At 40.5% G+C, this 22,264-nt stretch overlaps 1 protein-coding gene across 6 annotated transcripts in view; it reads left to right on the top strand.

Moving 5' to 3' along the window:
• The window catches only part of trappc8 (trafficking protein particle complex subunit 8), a 165,896-nt gene that overhangs the window by 58,357 nt on the left and 85,275 nt on the right, over window positions 1–22,264 (top strand). For all 6 annotated transcript variants that reach the window (XR_011885978.1, XR_011885979.1, XM_072257877.1 and 3 more), the window contains 3 exons: window positions 3,197–3,350; window positions 3,662–3,752; window positions 7,042–7,277. Coding sequence is in view for 4 of the 6 variants with exons in the window: in XM_072257877.1 (XP_072113978.1) it covers window positions 3,197–3,350; window positions 3,662–3,752; window positions 7,042–7,277 (481 nt within the window). In the remaining 2 variants the exon portion in view is untranslated. The remainder of the gene's footprint in view (window positions 1–3,196; window positions 3,351–3,661; window positions 3,753–7,041; window positions 7,278–22,264) is intronic.

Here is a 22,264-nt window from a genome sequence, read left to right as displayed (position 1 = left end):
TCCTTTCTGTATTACAGCAAGTGGAGAGTGGACCATGGGAGAAAGGGAAGAAGGAGGGGTACCGCAGGGAGGTGATAGATGAGTAGAAGTAAGAGGCCAGAGTGGGGAATAGAAGAAGAGGGGAAGGAAATTATCTGAAGGAGTAATTCATGTCATCAGTTTGGAGGCTACAGATGGAATGATATGTTGCTCCTCCACTCTGAAAGTGGCTTCATTGTGGTTAAAAAAAAAAAAAAAGGAGGCTGTGGACCCACATGATGGAATGGGGATAGGTATTAAAATGGTTGGGCACCAGAAAATTTCCTTTTGGTGGATGGAAGGGGGTGCTCAACAAAGCGTTTCCCCCAATTTATGTCTGGTCTCGTTTGTATGTGTCTGTATTTGGAAGGAGATTAGTGGGGATGGATGGATGGACAAGGGAATCATGGAGTGATCTTCGTGGAAAATGGAAAGCGAAGGAGAGGTAAAGATCTATTTGGTGGTAGGATCCAGTTGAAGGTGACTTGTGTTGCATGCAGAGGCTCATGGCTGGTAGGTGTGGACAAGTGGAATTAATTCCTTTTAAAGCAGTGGGAAGATGGGGTAAGTTGGGATGTCCAGGAAATTGAGGAGATTTGGATGACAAGAGCATCAATGGTAAAGGAAGATAATCTACATTCTTGAAGAAGGTGGATATTTCTTATGTCTTGGAAAGGAAAGCCTCATCTTGGGTACAGATGCAGCAGAGACAAAGGAACTGAGAAAAGGGAATAACACTTTTGGAGGAGACGGGTAGGGAAGAGGTATAGTCAAAATAGCTGTGGGAATTGGTAGGTTTATAAAAGATCATGGTACAGTTTGTCCCAGAGATAGAAACAAAGATAGAGGAAGAGGAGAAAGGTGTCAGAAATGGGTCATGTGAATTTAAGGGCAGGAGCCAAAGTTGATGAATTTGAGCTCAGCATGGGTGCATAAAGCAGTACCAGTGTGGTGGTCAATGCAGTGCAGGAAGAGTTGGTGAGCTTTACCAGGAAAGGCTTAGAACATGGTTCTACATGGCCAACGAAATAGGCAAGAGGAGCTGGGTCCCATCTGTATGCTCGTGGGTGCCCATGGCTACCTCTTGGGTTTTGAGAAAGTGGGAGGAGCTGAAGGAGGACCAGTTCTGTCGGATGGTGAAGGGTGGTGGTGGAGATGGACTGATTGGGAAAGAAGCAGTGAGCTTTAATGCCTTCTTGATAGGGGGTTGGGGGGATAGAAGTTTATAGGGCCTAGATATGCATGGTGAAATGTGGCTGTCAGCACCAGGGAGTTGAAAGTTGTTGAGATTGAGAGCATGTGAAGTTCCACGGATGTAGGTGGGAAGGGACTGAACCAAGGGGGATAGAATGGAGTTGAGGTATGCAGACACAAGTTTATTGGGGCAGGTCTAGGCAGAGACAGTGGCCTACCCGGTCAGCCAGGTTTGTGGATCTTTGATGAGAGGTAGAAACAAACAGTGCTGGGTAAGGGAACTGTAATTTTGGTGGCAGTGCATGGGATCCGCTGTTTCCATTACATGGTAGAAAAATTTGAGTAATGACTAAATCAATAAATGGTAGCCTGATTTGAACACTTAATATACATTAAATAAATTATATTAAGACATTTATTTCTATTACATGACCAGCTCTGCGTAGTTCAAACAGCGTCACTGCTTTAATCAAACATTTTATAAACAATGCATTTTCTTATCTAATTAAGATATTTAAGATTATGATTAATTTGGCACTTTGCTATTAAGTTCTGACAATTTAGAGACTTGGGAGTATAAGTATGTAGATCCCTGAAAGTGACAGAACATGTACAAATATATAGAACAGTAGAGCACTGGCCTTTCGACCCACAGTGTTGTGCTGAGCTAAATAAATTAGTAATCAATTCCCTAACTAAATTCCCTTCCATTTCCTGAACAAAGTGATGAAGAAAGCATCTAGCATGCTTGGCTTCATTGGTCAGGACGTTGATTACAAAATTGGACGTCATGTTACAGCTATATAAGCAGTGTACTTCATTATTCCTCTTGCACTATTATTTATTATGTAATTTATAGTCATTTTGTCTTTGCACTGTTCCGCCACAGGTAAGAAATTCCATGTCACATAAAACAGTGATTTATAAACCTGATTCTGATGTTAAAACCATACTTGCATTTCTGATTGCCTACCTAGAGTGGGCATGTGTTTAACCTGGAAAAGGTGCAGAAAAGATTTATTGAGATTTTTGTCAGAACTGGGCAGCTTGAGTTATAAGGAGAGAATGGATAGCCTAGGGTTGTTTTCCGTAGACTGTTGGAAACCTTATAATATATAAAATCATAAGGAGTGTAGACAAAGAGGATGCTTGGTCTTTTTTTACAGTTTCGGAAATTAGGAGGCAGTCACCATGACTTTGTGAGATGTCAGTCACGTCTTACTAACAATGAGTTTTTCGATGTGACTATGAAAATGATTGAAGGTAGGGTTGTGGATGTTGTCTGTGTTGATTTTCCTACACGGAAGGCTCATTCGGGCTCATGGAGTATATCCATGCTGTTTGAATTCTCAATAAGCAGGGCAGTGGTCAATTGGACGTGTGTGTGTGTGTGTATATATATATATATATATATATATATATATATATAAAAAAATATGTGTGTGTGTCTATGGGTTCAGCTTATGTGGCACTTCAATCGGAATAAATGAGTTAGGCTGACGGGCCTTTTTCTGTGTTCTGTAACTCTGATTGTAACTTGTACGAACTTTGTAGAAAATACAAATACTTATTGGAAATAGCTAGCCTTAAAAGAGAACTTTTTGGGAACCAACTTGTATCATTCTGTGCTCTTACTGTCAACATAGAAAACATTGTGATTTATTACCTTCAGCATGTGGGTATCCCAGAACCTGTAAAACTGAATATCTGAGCACTTATGACCAGTGGAATTGAAGTCACTGATGTAAAATATTGAGAGGGAAATTATGCCAACGACTTACTAGTTCATTTGAATTTCCTTTATAATGTCTAATTGAAAATAGTTATTTCAGTTATGACTAGTTTTTGTCATTGTATATTAGATTTCTCCTTGGTGACTTTGTGCAGTTATAGCAAGCTATTGGATACGTAGATGAAAAATAAGAATTGAAGTCCACTGTAGAGGTTGAAGTTTATTAATTCTAATTTCTAACTGATCCTTCAGAGCTGAATCTGTTTATGAAGAAATGAAGCAGAGATATGGGACACAAGGGTGCTATTTGCTGAAGTTTAACTCTCGAATGCCATCAAGTGGAGCAGATGAACAAATCCCTGACCCTTGGAGTCAGTATTTGAATCGAAGCAACTTGCAAAACCAGGTGCGCATTCCTTTTGAATTCTAACTATCCTAAATATTTTACTGTTAATTAAGTGTTTATGGCATATTTATTGCTATTTTTAAGCAAGGGAAATTAAGTATAGTAAATGGCTAATCATTTGTGCTTTTGATCAAGTAATAAGGAATGGTCTTATGCTTGGTTTAAGAATTGAAGTGTGCAAATGTGAATTGTTGCGATTTCTAAACAATTGGATAGTAGTCTTTTGATATATTGTTGCATTTAGATTACACCCAGTTTTTAAAATGATAGCCAGTAGTTTTATTTAATATTTGAATTGGTCTTTTTTGAAGGAAATCTGTGATGGTTTTGTTCCGCTTACCAGCAAGAGTAAGGAAAGCATGACTGGAGTGGACCTAGATGGGATGGACAATTCGATTGATGGTAAGTTATACCAGAGAAGTTATTTATTTGAGGCACACACAAAATACTATAGGAACTCAGCAAGCATCAGTGGAGGGGAATAAATAGTCAAATTTTTGTGCTGAGACCCCCTCATCAGGACTTATGATGAAGGGTCTTGACCCAAAATGTTGACTGTGTCCCCTCCATAGATTTTGCTTCATTTGCTGAATTCCTCCAGCATTTTGTGTGTTGCTCAAGATTTCCCAACTATAAAATCTCTTGTGTTTATGATTAATTTTGAAGCTACTGTTTGACAAGAATAAAATTTGATTAGCACAATCAACTTTACAAGCAACCATAAATAACTCCAAATTGTAAGTTGTAACAGAATTCTGTTTTACAACATTAATTGTATTTGGAGCAGATCTAACCAAAAGCCCAGAATAATGGTTTATTGATTGATTAGGACTACTGTGTTTGGGGTGAAAGGTTTTCTGGTCTGACTGAAACCCACAAACATTTCAAGTTTGCCAAACTAGATGGTAGAGTAGACAGCAAGGCAGATGTTCCTGTCAGCAGGAGGTGATAGTATGCAAATGTGGCTTTTATATTATTTGGAGTTTTAGTTAGCAAATTGGTAGAAATCTTGCCATAGAGAGGAGGCTCAAATCTTGGGACAGCCATGTGGGAGAAATATGGGGAAGTGGAAGCATGCAAGTACACAAGGTATGAGCTGAAGAGTGCAGTACAATACAGGAAGTTTGCCTGTCTTGTACAGAAGGCAACAAGGTTATCCCTCCGATTGGCACTTTAAGCCAAAACCATTTGGGATACTACCAACAGGCCTTGGCATTTTGAAGTGCAACACCACACTGTGACTATTTTCAATCAAATCGGGTATGGATTTGCAATATTAGTGTTTGTATATGTTTTTGGAATGTATTTCAGGACTGTAGAATATGTGCAAAATTGGTGATGGGAAGCAGTGAACGGGTACAATTTATGCATTCAGGATTATCAATAGTTTTATTGAGACCTATTGTGGGGTAGACAATGTCTTGTATTTCCTGAGTGGACATAGATCAGTACAGCTTTTCGCCCACAACATCTGAGCCAAGTGTGATGCTGGATTAAACTAATTCCTTCTTTCTGCACACGATCCATATTCTCACCGCCTCTGCCTCCACCTTCCCTATTTCCTGCATATTCATGTGTCCACGTAAAAGCCTCTTGAACTTTGCTATTGTGTCTGTTTCCTCTAACCCCTCCGGTAGTGTTTTTAATTTTATATATAAAAAGAATTTGCACCGTTTGCAAAATCTTCACATCCTTCCTGTAATAGGCAAACAAAATTGCATACAATATTCTGAGTGTGGCGTAACCAAAGTTTTAAATTGCTGCAATATGATTTCCTGATTTTTATACTCAATACCCTCATCATTGAAGGCAAGCATGCCATATGCCACCTGTAACACTTTTATTTGCATGGCCATTTTAAGGAAGCTATGGACTTGGATTCGAAGACCACTCTGTATATCAATGCTTCTGAAGGTCTTACCACTAACTTGTATACTTTCTGCTTATTTTAGACCTCCCAGAGTTTAGCATCTCATACTTGCTTGGATTGAATTCCATCTGCTGTTTCTCCACCTGTCCTGGTGATGTTTCTTGATTTAAAAGATCAAGGAAGCAGCAAAATACTGGGACTGAAGGTGGGAATAGCTACTTTCCAAATGATAACCTGAATAGTTTAATCCTTTCGTTGCACACGATAACTAAAAACTGAATTGCAATAATTTTGTATGATCAGCAAAAAAAAAATCCTTGGAGACATTCAGGAGTACCTTGCATTCAAAGAGCTTTATACAGTTGATGACAAAAGATTTTGCCACATAAATAACTCCAGACTAATACTGTCATCACTCGCCTTGGTCTCATCCACAATTAAGTAGCACTTTACAGCTCTTTACCCTATAAATAACTGCTTCAATGAACAATTACAGCAACTTGAGTTAAGATTATGAGAGAGAGAAGAAAATGCTTATGCTGGAAATCTAGAGCAGTACAATGCTGCTAGAGAAGCTCATCAAGTCAGGCATAATGTTTGGAGGGAAATGGACAGTCATTATTTTGACTGGAGAGAGGTGAGAAAGCTTGTATAAAATGGTGGAAAAGGGGTGAAGAGCAGCAGAGATCAGAGGAGAGCAGTGAGAATGGGTGTCACTGAACTCAAGTTGAAAAAAATGTAAAAAGTTAGGGTATCACATTCAGATTTATTCAATGTGAAATTTGTTTTGTGGCAATAATACAGTGTAAGACAATTATTATATATTACAAAATAGTGCGAAGGACAAGCCAATAACTGGATAATGTTCATGGACTGTTTACAAATCTAATGACAGAGGAGATGAAGCTATTTCTGAATCATTGAGTGTGTACTGTCAGGCTTCTGTATCTCTTTCCGGGTGGTGGTAATGAAGGCATGTGCTGGATGGTGATGGTCGTTAATGATAGATGCCACCTTCTTGAGGTATCACCTTTGAAGATGTCTTTGGTGGTGAGCGTAATGCCTCTGGCTGTGTCTGCAACCCAGCTTCAAGAAGGGGATATCCATCATTTGTTTCAGTGGGGTTTGCTTTGTTGTGTAGTTCTCTAGTTTAATGTGTTATCTTTTAATCTTTGTGTTAATAGAGCAGCCAAATGCAAAATGCTGTCGTTGTTGGGAATATTCAGCAGGTTAGACAGCATCTTTGGAAAGAAGCAGTTTGTTTCAGATCATGATCTTTCATCTGAAGTACAGAAAATACCAGAAGTCCCATCAACTTAATGATCCTTTGAAAGGAGAAACGGTTAACTGTTCAAGTGGATCTCAGAAATGGAGTTAACATTTTATTTGTATGATCCTTTTATCTCAATCCATTTCAAATGAAAAGTAATTTACCTGAAAAGTTTAGCCTAGTTCTCTCCCCATGGGTGCCCTTGATTTAAGTATTTTGCATCATCTTCTACCCCTGCCCCCTGCCCCCTGCCCCCAAGATAGTCCTTGAAAGCCTTTCTCTCTCATTGAGCCTTTGATCATTGAGTAATTGTTTTTATTTGTAGTGCTTCTGTGAAGAGCCTTGGACTGTTTCTGATTTGATAATGGTATAGAATTGTAATAGTATCTATGCCACCCCTCCAGTCCCTCACTTTTTCAGGTTTTTTGTATAAAATTCTTTGTGAAGATTAAAAGGAAATATTTCAGCACTGGACTGATCTTCTTTCTCCCTCCCTCTCTCTCTCTCTCTCTCTCTTCCCCCCCCCCCCCTCTTTTTGCCCATTTTAACAGCTGGAATGCCAAACAATTTCAAATCTCACTCACTTCAGGGAAGTGTGAAGTTGAGGGAACTTGGTTCCAATCAAGCAAAATCTGTGGATGCAGTCAATTCCAAAAACAGCTCCAATGCTCGTGGATTAAGTTTAACACTGACTGACCATGATCGAATTCGACAGTTCATTCAGGAGTTTACATTCCGTGGATTACTGCCACACATCGAAAAGACTATCCGACAACTGAATGATCAGGTGTGGCTATTGTTTTGTATATTTTGTACATAGAACTCGTGCTGCCATTGTATAAGAAACCAAGTATTTGCATTTCAAAGATTATAGTATCGCCATTCTGACCATGCTTCAGAAGTATTAGATGACTTTGTGGATTTGAGAGGTAATATATAAAGGAAATTAAAAATGCTATGATTACACAGTCAACGTGCACAAGAAAGAAAAGTTAGATAAAAAGGTTCATATGGAAATAGTATATATCTGAATTTTATTTATTTTGTGTTACAGTGTGGAGTAGGCCCTTCTGGCTCTTCTGGCCCTTCAAATCACACCAGCAACCCCTGAGAAACCCAATTAACTCTAATCTAATCATGGGACAATTTACAATGACCAGTTAACTTACCTGGTACATCTTTGGTCTGTGGGAGGAAACCAGAACACCCAGGGAAAACCAATGCAGTCCATCGGGAAGACTATACAGAGATTCCATACAGAACGGTGCCAGAATTGAACTCTGAACTCCAGAGTGCCCTGAGCTGTAACACTGTTGCGCTAACCGCTAAGCTACCATGGTGCCCCAATGTAAACGATTAAAATCCAGCAGTGGCCTTAAATTGAATTCAACTGTGGGAATTGAGTTTGAATTCATGTAGGTAAATTTAGCATACATGAAACTGGTGTTGATAACATCAAACATTAGTGGATAGTCATTAAATCCTGCTTGTTTCATTAATGCTCCTTGTAGAGGGAAATCAGCTGTCCTTACCCAGTCTGCCCTTTTTGCCACTCCACACACTGTGATTAATTCTCAGCTGCAGCCCCTGTACAAGGACAACTAGGAGTAGGCAAAAACTGGAAGCCTCACCTGCAGCTCCCACATTTTGTGAATACAGAATTAACAAAGCTCATTGTGTGTCTCTGCCAGTAGAAATATAATTACAATTAAACTTAGATCAGGAAAACTGTATATGGAATGAACTGTCAGAGGAAGTGATTAAGGCAAGTACAATAACAGTTTGTAAAAGGTATTTGGGCAGGTACATAGATAGGAAAAGTTTTGAAGATTGAGCCAAACACTGCAAATGGGATGAGTTTGGAATAGCATCTTGGCCAGCATGGACCAGTTGGGCTAAAGGATGTATTTCAGTGTTGTATCATTCTGAGATGTAATAGCAATTCTGTTGAATGGTAGTATCAAAAAAATCTCCTTCATTGGTTGGTGTGCCTTTTGTGAGGGTTAACAATGGTTAGTACAGTCGACCTTCATTAATCCGACTACTTGTTATCCGGTTCCTTCGATAATCTGGCACTGATTATGCTTAATGTGATCCTTCTGTAATTCGGTATTTTCACTAATTCGGCACTCCTCAGGTCCCAATGGTGCCAGATTAGTGAAAGTCGACCTTCTTTCACCCATCTTTGTGTGATTATGGACTTGTTACTATTACTTTTAAGAAGTTATCAATTTGATCATCACTTGTTTTAGTCACTTCTAACTTCAGCTTTGAACAAATCTTTTTATGGAGGAACAACTTGCTCTCAATCATTTACTTAATGAAGTCACTTGAATTCGTGCAACATAGATGTCTGTTCACAATGATGTTAAAATAATCTCGTGCTTATGATTTGCTGCTCCACTGCAAAGTCTCTTTGAGGTGTGCCTACCCTGAAGAAGTTTAAATCTTCTCTTCAGGAGTTCAGTGAGACCCTCCTTCACTGCTCCCCCTCTGTGATCTCTGCTGCCTGTTGACTCTTCGACCATGTGCTCACCCAGTCCAGCTATCACATATCCTTCCTGGAAACGTGTTTACCACTATCTTGTTCAACATGGCTTCCAGCTCAGTTTTCAGGCCTCCCAGTTTGGATCTACCAAGGGTGAGTTTGATCAACTGCTTCTCTCGCCTCTTCTCCCTCTATTCTACGTGCCACCTGCTCTGCCATGTGGAGATACCTGCAGGCCCTGTCTCAGTCTCTGCCACTGCTCTGAACCTCACTCTTCACTGTCACGGATCTCCAACATTTCATCCTTCACCGGATGTACTCCTTGAACCAACGGTGGTTCTTCCTCCCATCCAGGAGGGATCTGATAATCGTTCAACTCCAGACTACAGCCCCTACTGCCTCCCGTTTGGACATCAACTTAATTGGATGATTCAGTTGTGGATCCTGCAGTCTCCAACTCTGACAGCCCTGGGACTACAGCCCCTGCCACCTCTGACTTGGACCTTTATTCGAGTGGAATCCTCCAGACTGCAGATACCACTAAGGCAAACTCCAGTTCCATTAACCCTGGATGCCTGCAGACAGTGAAGTATGTGGCACCTCGCTCTGGCTGCAGCCCCAACCTTGGCTGTCTCCACCTCCAGTTTGACACCTTTCTCACTGCCACAGAGCTGCTGGGCTTCACTCCAATTACCCCACCCCAGGTCTCTCAGGCTCCCCTGTCACCATTTGCTTTGACCTTCCCCTTTCTGAGGTGGAGTGTTGTGTCCTCAGCAAAGACCTTGCCTTTGTCCTCCTTTGCATACACCTCAGTGAGTTCCATGCTTGTCACAACACTGAGCCCTTCAGCCATTGCCTCTGTCTTCAAGCACACTTGTTTGGCAAAAATTTCCCACCCCACACCAATAACCCCTCCTTCCATCTCCAAACCTTGTCCTCTTCTTGGACACACCGCTCTAGATTTCTGCTGGCTCTGGATCTTTTCTTTAGTTGCCAACAAGATAACCAGCTCAGTTTCAGCACAGGTCTCTCCTCTTTTACCGAGGGGCTCTACACTTCATTTCTCTGTACCACTCCCAACCTCCCCCTCAAACACGCAGACAAAGCAGGTGCTCTTGTAGTCTGACACACTATCTTGCTGAGGCCAGATAGCAACTCTGATACCTGCTTTGACTTGACCTTTGAAGGGACCCTACTCAGGACCACCATCTAATGCAGTCATCTCCAATGCCTTCACTAATCTCATCAATTCTGGAGCTCCTCCTGTCTATTGCCACTAATCTCAATGTTCCCTTACCCCACACTTCTTGTTTCTACTTCCTCCCCAAGGTCCACAAGCCTGACTGTCCACATAGCCCCATTGTTTCTGCCTGTTCCTGTCCCACTGAGTAAACTCAGGTCCACATACCTGAACTTTATTTTATCCCCTTTAATTCAATCCCTTCCCATCTACATCCACGGCACATCACATGCTCTCGATCTCCTCGACAACTTTCAACTCCCTAGCCCTGATTTTCACTATGGATGTTCAGTTCCTATGTACTTTTCCCTCCCCTCTCTCCGCCCCCCCCCCCCGCCCATCAAGGAGGTCTGGAAGCTGTCCACTTCTTTCTTGCAACACTCAACTAGTTCCTCCACCACCTCCATCTGGTGGAACTGGTCCTCACACTCAACAGATTATCTTTTGGCCCATCTCACTTTTTCCAAACTTAAGATGTGGCCATGGGACCCAGCTATGCCTGGCTTTTCATTGGCTAGATGGATCAGTCCATGTTCCAAGCTGTCCTTGATAATGCTCCCCAACTCTTTTTGCTACTTTGACGACTGCATTGGTACTGCTTCATTCACCCATGATAAGCTTTTCAATTTAATCAATTTTGCCTCCAGCTTCCACCCTGCCCTTTAATTCCCCTTTCTTGATCTTTATCTCCATCTCTGGAGACAAACAGTTGACCAACAATTTTTATAAACCTACCAATTCCCACGGCTGTCTTTATTATACCTTTTCTCAGTTCCCTTATCTCCACTGTATCTGTTCCCGGGATGAGGCTTTCCTTTCCAGGAAATCGGAGAGGTTGTCCTTCAAGAATGTGGTTTCCCTTTCTTTATCATTGCGGCCCTCACTCAAATCTCCTTCACTGTCTGAACACCCATCCTCACCATATCTTCCTGCTGCCTTAATAGGGATAGAGTTCCTGTCATTCTTGCCTGCCACCCCATGATCCTCTGCATCCAGCACATCATCTCTGCAACTTCCGCCATGTTCAACTGCATCCTACCACCAAACATATCTTTACCTCCCCTCCCTGACTCACCACTTTCCACAGGGATTGCTCCCTCTGTGATTCCCTTGTACATTTATCCCTCCCCACTAATCTCCCCTGGCACTTATCCCTGCAAGCAGAGTTGCTGTATCTGCCCATTCACCTCCATTCAGGGCCCCAAGAAATCCTTCCAATTGAGGCAACACTTCACCTGTGAAACTGTTGGGGTTGTCCACTGTATAATGTGCTCCTGATGCAGTCTCATCTACGTTGGTGAGTCCCGACATTTATTGGGGACCGCTTTGTTGACAACCTCCACTCCATCTGCAAATAGATTTCCCAGTTGCCACGCATTTTAATTGCTGCTCCATCCCTGTTACAACACGTGGGTCCATGGCTGCCTCTTCTGCCACGATGAGGCAACTTTCAGGTTGGAGGAGCAATACCTCATTCTGTCTAGGTAGCCTCCAACCTGATGGCATGAACATTGATTTCTCCAACTTCGGTAATTTTTTCCTTTCCCTCTTCCCTGCTCTTCAATTCCCCATTCTGGCCTCTTATCTCTTCTCCTCACCTCTCTGCCACCTTTCCCCAATAGTCCTCCTCCCCCTTCTCCCCCTCCCCCTTCTCCCCCTCCCCCTTCTCCCATGACCCTCTCTTCTCGCTTTTAATATTCCTTCTCCAGACCTTTGCCTTTCCCACCTATCATCTCCCAGCTTCTTACTTCATACCTCCACCTACCTGGTTTCACCTATCACCTTCTAGCTAGTCCTTGTTCTGCCCATCATTTTGTTCTGCATTCTCCTTTCCAGCCCTGTTGAAGGGTCTTTGTCCGAAATGTCGACAGTTTATTCATTTCCATCAATACTGTGTTCTGAATTCTTAACAGCATTTTATGCATGTTGCTCTATATTTCCAGCATCTGTGGAATCTCATGTTTATGATAAAGTAAATTGCTTCTGTAACGTTCCGTTATATTGGCTCGTGTATGTCTAGGGGAAATCCCGCCCAGCACCTGCTTCAACACTCCCCTCAGGGTTAGTTGCCGCCCGAATCAATCACAAACATCAATCAGCCAGCACACCCAGTAGATTTTAACAAATACACTTTATAGATATTATTAATTCTATGACATTAATATGCATTTGATACAGAGAGGAAAGTAATGGAAAAAAAAAAGGCGCCAACACTTGCCAAAGTCCAAGTTCTTCGCGCGCTACCATTGGAGCTCAATTCGACGTCAGACGACCACCCGAATTCCGTCGACTCACGGCTCAGGACCACCCTGAGTGATCGACCGGAGCCTCTCCGCACGTGCGCCGTCCTCCTCGTCTCTCCTCCGACTCCCCGCCAAAACCCAGTCCACAGGCATATCATACAGCATGGCATCCGAAAACAAAACGATACATAACCACCCATTGGCTAATAGAACCTTGTTATCAACATTTTAAAGTAAAACAAACTGTTAGCGCAAACTCTCTGCAGCGTTAAAACACAACAAAGCCGCATTCCCCAGATTAACATAACAAAATCGCCATTTTAAATGTAACAAAAGAAAGACCCCGTACACTTCCTAGATGCTGTAAATTGATTACTGATCTCATTGTTTGCTAATTTTTGAGACAAATATTGATTTGAAAACCTAACAATGGAAGTTGGAACAAAGAAAAATATATTTCCCTTGGTAATCCACATATACCATCCTGGTTTTTTTTGTACTTCCTTAGAACAAGAACTTATTTCTCTCTCTTATGGTAGGACGAAAAATGCAAGTCTTTTACTTGAATGTGCATAAGATCACTTCTGAAAAGCATGACAGATTTCATAAGATGGGGCAGTCAATTATCTATCAGATCTACCTTTGAGGTTATAGAATATTTTTGACTTGCGCTAGTAATATTTGCATCATATTATTTAAATCTCGCTCGAAATGGATCAGAGTTTGCTTGCTGCTTTGTCATTAAAACTTGATATGCGTCTGTGATGTTGCATATTATATAAACACAATTGACAAGAAATTTCTGTGACTTAATTGTAGGTATGGCTGAGAGATCTGTACTTTTGGATGGGTTGACTAATTTGCTGATACCATCAAGTTACAATGCACTGAATTTATAACAGTCTCCTTTTAATGTTTGGAGTCTAGTTGATAATCCAGCCCACAATTTTTAACTTTGTGTAACAAAGTAGGAAGAACAAATCAATGCATAGATAGTTCCATTCTCCCTCACAGAAACTGCTTGACTTATTGAGTTACTTCAGAATTTCCTTGGTCTGCAAGAGTTCTTATTCCTGATTGGTTTTAGAGGTTTGTCTAGAGAAACAATTTCCAATACCAATGAAACATCGAATATATCAAAGGAGCAACAAAAAAGCTGTTTTGCTCCAGATTCCAATACTTACAGTTTGCTCTGTGACCAGAATAAGTTGAATGTATGAGTTATGAATTGATTTGAGTCTGCCTTCAGGATTTGCTTAAAACTGCAACATGCTGTAAATCCTCACTTACGCGTAATGGTATGTCTGAGAAGAAAAATAAAACACTTTTTAGCTGTTGGCTTTTTAATTAGCAATTGTACACGTCTCTTTTGTTTTAATGCTGCAGATGCACTATTAAAGGTCTTGCAGTGGTGTTCTTTGCTCACTTGGTGGAGCAAAAAGCACTAGGTTCCCAAAATGAGCGATTTCCTCATACAGTCGGCCCTCCTTATCTGCGAGTTCCGCATGCGCGAATTCAACCAACCGCGAATCGAGAAAACCCGAAAGCGCTCTTCTAGCATTTGTTCGAACGTGTACAGACTTTTTTTTTGTCATTATTCCCTAAACAACGCAGTATAACAACTATTTTGCATAGCATTTACATATGTCAAAGATAAACTAGCGCATGTTTTTTCTAATATAAGTCCTACCTGTGATAGATGCAACACTGAGGTGGCTACCTTAACTCATATGTTTTGGTCCTGCATAAAGTTAAATAATTTTTGGAGAGATATTTTTAGAACGTTATCAAAAGTCATAGGTTTGGACCTACAACCTAATTCATTTACGGCAATCTTTGGGATTTTTCCAACGGAAGCAGGAAACGTTCCTGTTTCCGCTCAATGCATGATAGCTTTCTCAACTTTATTGGCTAGGAGGGCTATTCTATTGTACTAGAAGGATCTCAATCCACCTACTGTTTTTTTTTGGCTCTCCTCCATTATGTCACGTTTGAGTTTGGAGAAAATTATGAGTCGGACGTTTGATACATCTTTTAAATTTGAGCAAATTTGGTGACCTTTTATTCAATATTTTCATATGATCTAATTCTTTTTACTTTTTCAGTTAATTCTTTTTCTTCTCCGCGAAGTTTTAGATTTGACCAGAAGGAATTTTCCTTTTTTTAAAACTGTATCCTCAAAATGGACTACCTAGTCTCCTGTTTCTTTGGTTTTAGGTTAGTTTAGTGGGGGTTTCTTTTCATAATAACAGAAATCTTGAGTCTTTTTTTTTCTATGAACTGTTAAGAGAAGTGGTTCTTTTTTTTTCTTTATATTAGCTTAATACTATATATGATTATTCCTTTGTACTATTAAATACGTATTTGAGATGACCTCCCCTCTGGTTTGTATTTATCCTTATTCTTTTAAATCAATAAAAAAGATTGAAAGTAGAAATGATTTAAAGTATATGGGAGGATGTGTGTAGGTTATCGTGGATCGGGATTAAAAAAACGGTTTCTTTTACTAAGTAAGTCGGAACAGGTACATCGGGTATTATTTAGCGTCAGTTAGTCAAACGTTTGTCTTAGTATATAGTATATATTTCACCTTTCTATGCGTATAAAACACTTAAGAAACGTATGTTTCAGCGCTGGGCTCGGGAAGTGACAGATCGTTCCTGAGTTCGATCCAGTGACAGATCGCTCCCAAGCACGCTTTCCATCTGTGCCGGATTGATGTAGAAGATTTAAAAACCCAAAACCTAATAATTAAACCACTGCATTGCTTAGTAATAATTGTAGCTTTCATTGGGGCAGGGCCTTTCTCACTTTATCCTTTAAAATTGTTCTGGTCGTTGACTGACTGTAGCCTAACACTTTTCCAATGACTGATGACGTTTCACCTCTTTCCAATCGCTTTATTATTTCCACTTTATTTTCAGTCGTGATCGTGATTACTTTCATTGACAGAAACACTGGGGATTCAGAGCTCCACCGCCAGGTCCTAATGTCCACTGCACTAAAACAGGTTAAATAAGATCTGGGGTTCCGTTGGGTCCTAAGGTCCACTGTATTGAGACAGGTTGAATAAGGGACTTGAGCATCCGCGTTTTTTGTTATCTGCAAGGGGTCCCGGAACCAATCCCTCGCAGATAAGGAGGGCCGACTGTACTCCAGTCTTTGAGACAAGCCAGAAATAATAAGATCCAATTCAAGGAATTTGTTTGAAGGGATGGTGAAACTTAAACATGGTTGACCTGAATTGGAATCTACAGCATTCAGGCCCTTGTCTCTCCTGCTATTCAGTAAGCTTATGGATGACCTGTACCTTCATTTCAAGAAAATAAAAAACTGGATGCTAAAAATTGGAAACAAAAACAAAGTACTGACTTGTGAGTTCTTCTCATAATTTTCTGTTTTTGTTGATGTTATTTGCCTCCCTGGTAAATATTTTGTGATGAATTGCCCAGTGATACCCACTGACATTCAAACCAAAGGTTTTTGTCTAATTCACAGATAATTGTTGCTTCTACTAATGTTTTAAAAGCTTGTTCAACCCAAAGAAGGTGGTCTGGAGTGGTCTGATTTATCAGTTTTTCTATGAAATGTGTTGTAAGCTTATTTAAATGTGTTTCTCTTCTGATATGCTGAATGTTTCATTGGTATTGGAAAATGATTATTCTTCCTAATGGACAAACATCTAAAACCATCCAGGAATAAGAATCCTCGCCATGTCCAGGAAGGTTAGTGACAATGAAGCAGTTAACAATATCAGCTTGAGAAGTGTTCAGTTACAAGATGCAGCCACAGTTATATGAGCATGTTTGGCACTATCCCCTCAACTTAAGCGTTTGCTGAAACTCTACTACTAAGGCTTATGAACTATTGAGAAGTTTCCTCCTTACAAATACTTCAGTTATTTCTGTACAACTTTACACTTCCCTTGCCCCTCATGATCCCCTAAATTCTCTAGGATATCTGTGGTGCCCGATTTTGAAGCTCTGTTGTTGAGGGAAAATTTTTGTTGTCTGCTTCTATATTTGTTTTGTAGCTACTTTTGTAGTATCTATGGTTGATCAGTATTACTATTCTTTAGTCTTGAATCTGATAATGTGTACTTTTTTCTAAATGTTAGTCCATTTCGTTTTTCAGAAGAAAGTATGGTTTGCTGTTACCAGTTTTCATATTAAATACTGTTGGCTTTCTCTGACCAGTACCAAAACAATATGTGGTTCAATATTAGGAGTATTTGGTTTCGAGTCCCACTTCACACAAGTAGACAATCTAGGCTGGCACCCTTGAGAGTAAGGGAGGAGTTCTCCACTGGCAGGGATGTAGTTGATTCTGGTGAGATGTTTATTGGGAACTTTCTGTGCAGACATTGGCAGTCAATTTCTTATTAACAGAAACGCACAACGAACTTGAAACTCTCAACCCCAACTATGTCAGTTTCCTAGATGTGAACATTAATAGTCCATTCTGGTCCAACCAGGTTTGGCATGTACTAGATGGACTGAAGGGCCTGTTTCTGTGCTGGAGTGTTCTATGACTATGTAAATGCCACAGCAAAAAAAATCTCACTAGTGCCTCAGTTTCCTTTGGAGACTAAAGAAAGGTGGCATAGACCCTTTGACCCTCACCATTTTTTACATATGAACCTTAGAAAGCATCCAGTCAGGACTTCCTCATCAGGAGACTACAATCAGTATGGATTGGTGATAATACCCCTTTGTTGACAATCGACGTAGGCTCATCTCGAAGATCCAAGATTAACCCAGTGCTCTACACTTTCTGCCCTCTTCTTGGCTAAGCACACATCAAACACAATTGAAAATCCTCAAAACACCACTGTTGGCAATGAGTTGGTATACAGGGGTGAGATGGATCAGCTGGTTGACTGATGTTGCAAGAACGAGCTTGCAGTCAGTTTCAGCAACATCATTGTGGACATGGGGAAGGGAACGGCAAGACACATCATTGTTCTGAGTGGTCAGCTGTGGAAAGGGTGAGCAGCTTCAAGTTCTTGGGTGTCATCATCTCGGAGGATCTATCCTAGGCCCAATAGATTGATACCAGCACATCACCAGCTCTAATTTTTAGGTTTTAGACTTGGCCGGCTCCATCACAGTCTCAACCCACCCAATCATTGAGAGCATCTTTAAGAAGTCATGTCATCCATCACAGAGGACCCTCAAAATCTGATGTGCCCCCTATTCATTACTACCATCAGGTAGGAGATACTGGAGCATAAAGGCCTACATTCAGTGTTTCAGAAGTTGCGTTTCCCCTCCACCATCAGATTTCAAAATGTCCACATTATTTTTCTTTTGCACTGTTTATTTATCTAGTAATTTATAGGTCAAAGCCAGCATGGTTTCCTGAAAGGAAAATCCTGCCTGACAAAGCTACTGCAATTTTTTTTGAGGAAATTACAAACAGGGTAGACAAGGAGGTGTAGTAGATGTGGTGTACTGACATTGGAGAGGGTTCAGAGAAGATTCACAAGTGATTCCAGGAATGAAAGGGTTACCATATGAAGGACGTCTGACAGCTCTTGGGCTGTATTCTGTGGAGTTTAAGAGAGTGAGGGGAGATCATGGCCTACTTCTGCTCCTATCTCTGATGTCTTCGTGCTGAACTGCTGCAAAACAACAAATTTCACTTCATATAAGACTGGTAATAAATGTGATTCTGATTTTGCATCATGGCTTGATAAGGGAGTGGCTCTGTCTGTGACTGCAAGAAACTGCAGAGTGTTGTGGGCACAGCTCAGCACATCATGGAAACTAGCTTCCCCTCCATGAACTCTGCCTACACTTCTTGCTGCCTTGGTATTGCAGCCAATATAATAAGATCCCACCCAGCCTTGATATTCTCTCTTCTTCCCCTTTGGTAGAAAATATAAAAACTGAAAGCACATACTACCAAGCTTAAGGGCGGCTTCTTTCCTAAGACTATTATAAGACTATTCCATAAGACTATTGAGTGGCCCCTTAGTATGATAGGTGAACATGCCCTCACAATCCATTTTGTTTTGACTTTGCACATTATTGCCTGCACTGCACTTTCTCTAACTATAGCAGTTTATCCTACATTCTGTTACTGTCTTATCTTGTACTACCTCAATGCACTGTTGAAATGAATTAATCTGCATGGACAATATGCCAGATGACAAGCTTCTCACTACCTCAGTACATGTGACAACAAAAGACTAATTTACCAACTGTAAAATCATTTGACGACATCCCATTGTCATGAATGGGTTTGTATAGTTCATTTTCAGTTTATTCTTAGATCACTTCTTTTATGGCAACAGTCCCCAACCACCAGGCCACAAAGCATGTGCTACCGGGCCGTGAGGAAACGATATGAGTCAGCTGCACCTTTCCTCATTCCCTGTTACGCACTGTTGAACTTGAACATAGGGTTGCCAACTGTCCCGTATTTGTTGGGACATCTCGTACGTTGGGCTAAATTGGTTTGACCCATACGGGACTGCTCTTGTCCCGTATTTCCCCCGCTAAGGTAGAGTATTCCTATGAAACCTTTCGTGCTGAAATGGCGTGAAGCGAAGAAGCAATTACCATTAATTTATATGGGAAAAATTTTTGCGCGTTCCCAGACCCAAAAAATAACCTACCAAATCATACCAAATAACATATAAAACGGAAAATAAATAACACTAGCATATGAAAAGCAGGAATAATATGATAAATACACAACCTATATAAAATAGAAATAATGTATGTACAGTATAGTCGGGGAGATGTGCACCCCTGTTTTATGGGTTGAAATTTTTTGATAACCTTGAACCTCTATGTCAGGGGTCCCCAACCTTTTTTACACCGCAGACCGGTTTAATATTGACAATATTCTTGTGGACCGGCCGACGGGGGGGGAGGGGGGTGGTGTTCAAGTAGGGTTGCCGACTTCCTCACTCACAAAAAAGGGACAAAAGTAGCAGTCAAATATGGGACACTTGTGTTTACCCTGAGAAAGACTACCATGACCTTGAAGCCTTGCACAGGCACCTGTGTGTGTGTGCATGCGTGTACATGCCAATTTTTTTCTACAAATTGGTTTTGGCTTAATCTTCCGGATTCTGTTAAGTGAAACTACACTGTACATACGTTATTTCTACTATATATATCCTGTGTATTTATCATATCATTCCTGCTTTTATTATATGTTAGCATTATTTTAGATTCAGTAGGTTATTTTTTGGGTCTGGGAACGCTCAAATTTTTCCCATATAAATTAATGGTAATTGCTTCTTCGCTTTACGCCATTTCGGCACGAAAGGTTTCATAGGAACGCTCTACCTTAGCGGGGGAAATACGGGACAAGGGCGGTCCTGTATGGGACAAACCAATTTAGCCCAATATACAGGATGTTCCGGCTAATATGGGACAGTTGGCAACCCTACTTCAAGTTCAGCAGTGCGTGACAGGGAATAAGGAAAGTTGCAGCTGACTCATGTCGTTTCATATCGCCAAATCATATCGTTTCCTTGTGGCCCGGTAGCACATGCTTTGCAGCCCGGTGGTTGGGGACCACTGCTCTATGTTATTCGTAGCAAGCAGAAAAGAACTATCCTTGAATGAGATGTTTTGATATATAGCAGATTGGGTGCTGACTGATAGACCCTTGTATACTGTCCCTACCCCAAAGCATCAAGGAACTCCAAACCCCTGTAAGGACAGTGGTTCAGGAAGGTGACTCACCATCACCTTTAATAATTAGTGATGGCCAAAACATGCTCCCTTTGCCAAAGATACCCATACTCTGGAAAAAATGCATTAAAAATTAATAATTCTCATGTGACATGCCACTGTATTGCAGTAACTATAAATACATTTAAAGGTCCAATTCAGTGTTTCCCAACCTTTTAACCCCTCTTACACCCCTAAAGCATGTTCATACTTGCCATCACCCCTCCCAAAGCACCTTCGTACCTGCCAGTGCCTCTCCAAGGCACAATATACTTCCCTGCACCCCCATAGTGTAAAAACATCTCTACTATATGCTAACATGAGAAAAATGATTCTGCCTTAAATTTTTATTTGGCTTTAAACCTAGCTTACACAGTACCTGTACAACAGCTTCGATATCAATGTTATCCTTGAGCTTGATTGTCTTTAGCAAGAGTTAAAATACCTGCTTCAAGTTGTGACAGCAAAAGCCTTAAGTCCCCAAACATAACGTCCAAGCGGTTTCTGTTTATTTGTGAGTATGTAGTTCACTGCACTGAAGCCTCTTTGAACAAGGTAGGAGGATGGAAATGCAATGAAGACATTTGGCTCTTCTCCACAGACCAGAAAGCATCATATGGCGGTATAGTCACATACCACAAAAACCAACATCTTTGAAAAGTGTTTTTGCTTCCTCATTATTCTGTGAATTTCAATAATTTCTTCTTGCAAGCTCACTTTCTGTTCTGCCACCTTGAAAAGGACTGGGTTAATTACCCAATCCGGAATTTTCAGATCATACAAATCCTTGAATTGATTTTGAAAACCCTTCAACAGTGACTGTAGGTTCAAGCAGCACTCTTGCAAATCACTGTCTGTGAAAGAATGCCATACTTTCTATGCAGGGAAACTGAGAAAAATTCTGCCAATTTTTTGTTTATATATTTCCAATTTTCATTTAAAAGTAGATACTGAACTTTTTGCCTGGATTAAATTGAAGTTCTCATCCTGCAGTTTCATATTTATAATGTTTGTTATGTCACATAGGCTGATTGTTACACAGGTATGCCACATCTCCACATAGAAGTTCAATCTTGTTTCCCAAGCTCTTGTCGACTTTGAGCAAAAATGCAACCAGTGTCAAAAAGATCAAAGATACACTTTAAGCAGCCAACACATTCAGTATGAAGAAGCAAGAGTTCAAACTCTTCATCATTATCTTGGCATAACTGGTGAAGTGTTCTGCAATTTAATGAATGAGTTTTAATTTTGTTGACAGCAGATATTACAAGAGTCATACTTGAAAAAAGTCACTGGCCGAGGATTTTGGCTGCAAGGTGTTGACGATGAATTACAGAATGGATTGCAAACAGACTACGAATTCCTTTTTTCATAAATGCCACTAAACCATCAAGGCATTCTGTCATGTATGGTGCTTCATCTGTTGCACAAGGAATCATTGGAATACTTTAGTCCTCATATTTTGAGCTTGTCATAGATTGATTCTCTGATATTTATTTTTCTCTTTTTGCAAAAGAGAATCTCTTCATAAACTTTTCCGTTTTTGATAAACCGTGTATATGCAATTAGCAATGCCTCATTGTCTCCCACAGACAACTCATCCAATTGTATCTCAAATTCTGTTTTTTGTAGCTCTGTGTAGTTGATACTCAGTCTTCACTCATTTTGTCAGTGTGAGGAGCTACAGAGTTACTACTTAGAGGAATTGATTTTAAAATACTGGTATCCATTTTGAGAACAGTGGTGAACAATTGTGATACAGCAGCCATTAATTTTTCACCGACTGTATGAGATTTTCCACACTTGGCTGTCATTGTGGAAATGTTATAAGAAACAATGAGACCACTATCAAGGTCATTTTTAGCTTTCTTGGCTAATTACTCGAGTGCAACACTTTTCAAATGCTGCTTTCATCTTCTGGAACTGAGTAGTACCATAAGTAGCCTTTGCAGGCTGTCTTTTACCGAAGTGTTCCTGCACTGTCGATGTCTTCTTTAGACAGCACAGTATTACAAATAAGCAACTTTTCTGTAGTTTCTGTTCTCAGCAGGTTGCGAATTCAAGGTTTCACAGCCTTCAGAACTCATAAAGATCACTCTGTATGTATTT

This window comes from Mobula birostris, chromosome 1 (genome assembly GCF_030028105.1).
Source record: "Mobula birostris isolate sMobBir1 chromosome 1, sMobBir1.hap1, whole genome shotgun sequence".
Taxonomy (NCBI): domain Eukaryota; kingdom Metazoa; phylum Chordata; class Chondrichthyes; order Myliobatiformes; family Myliobatidae; genus Mobula; species Mobula birostris.
The sequence above is the reverse complement of the archived record's forward strand: the minus strand, read 5'-3'. Positions and strand labels throughout refer to the sequence as shown.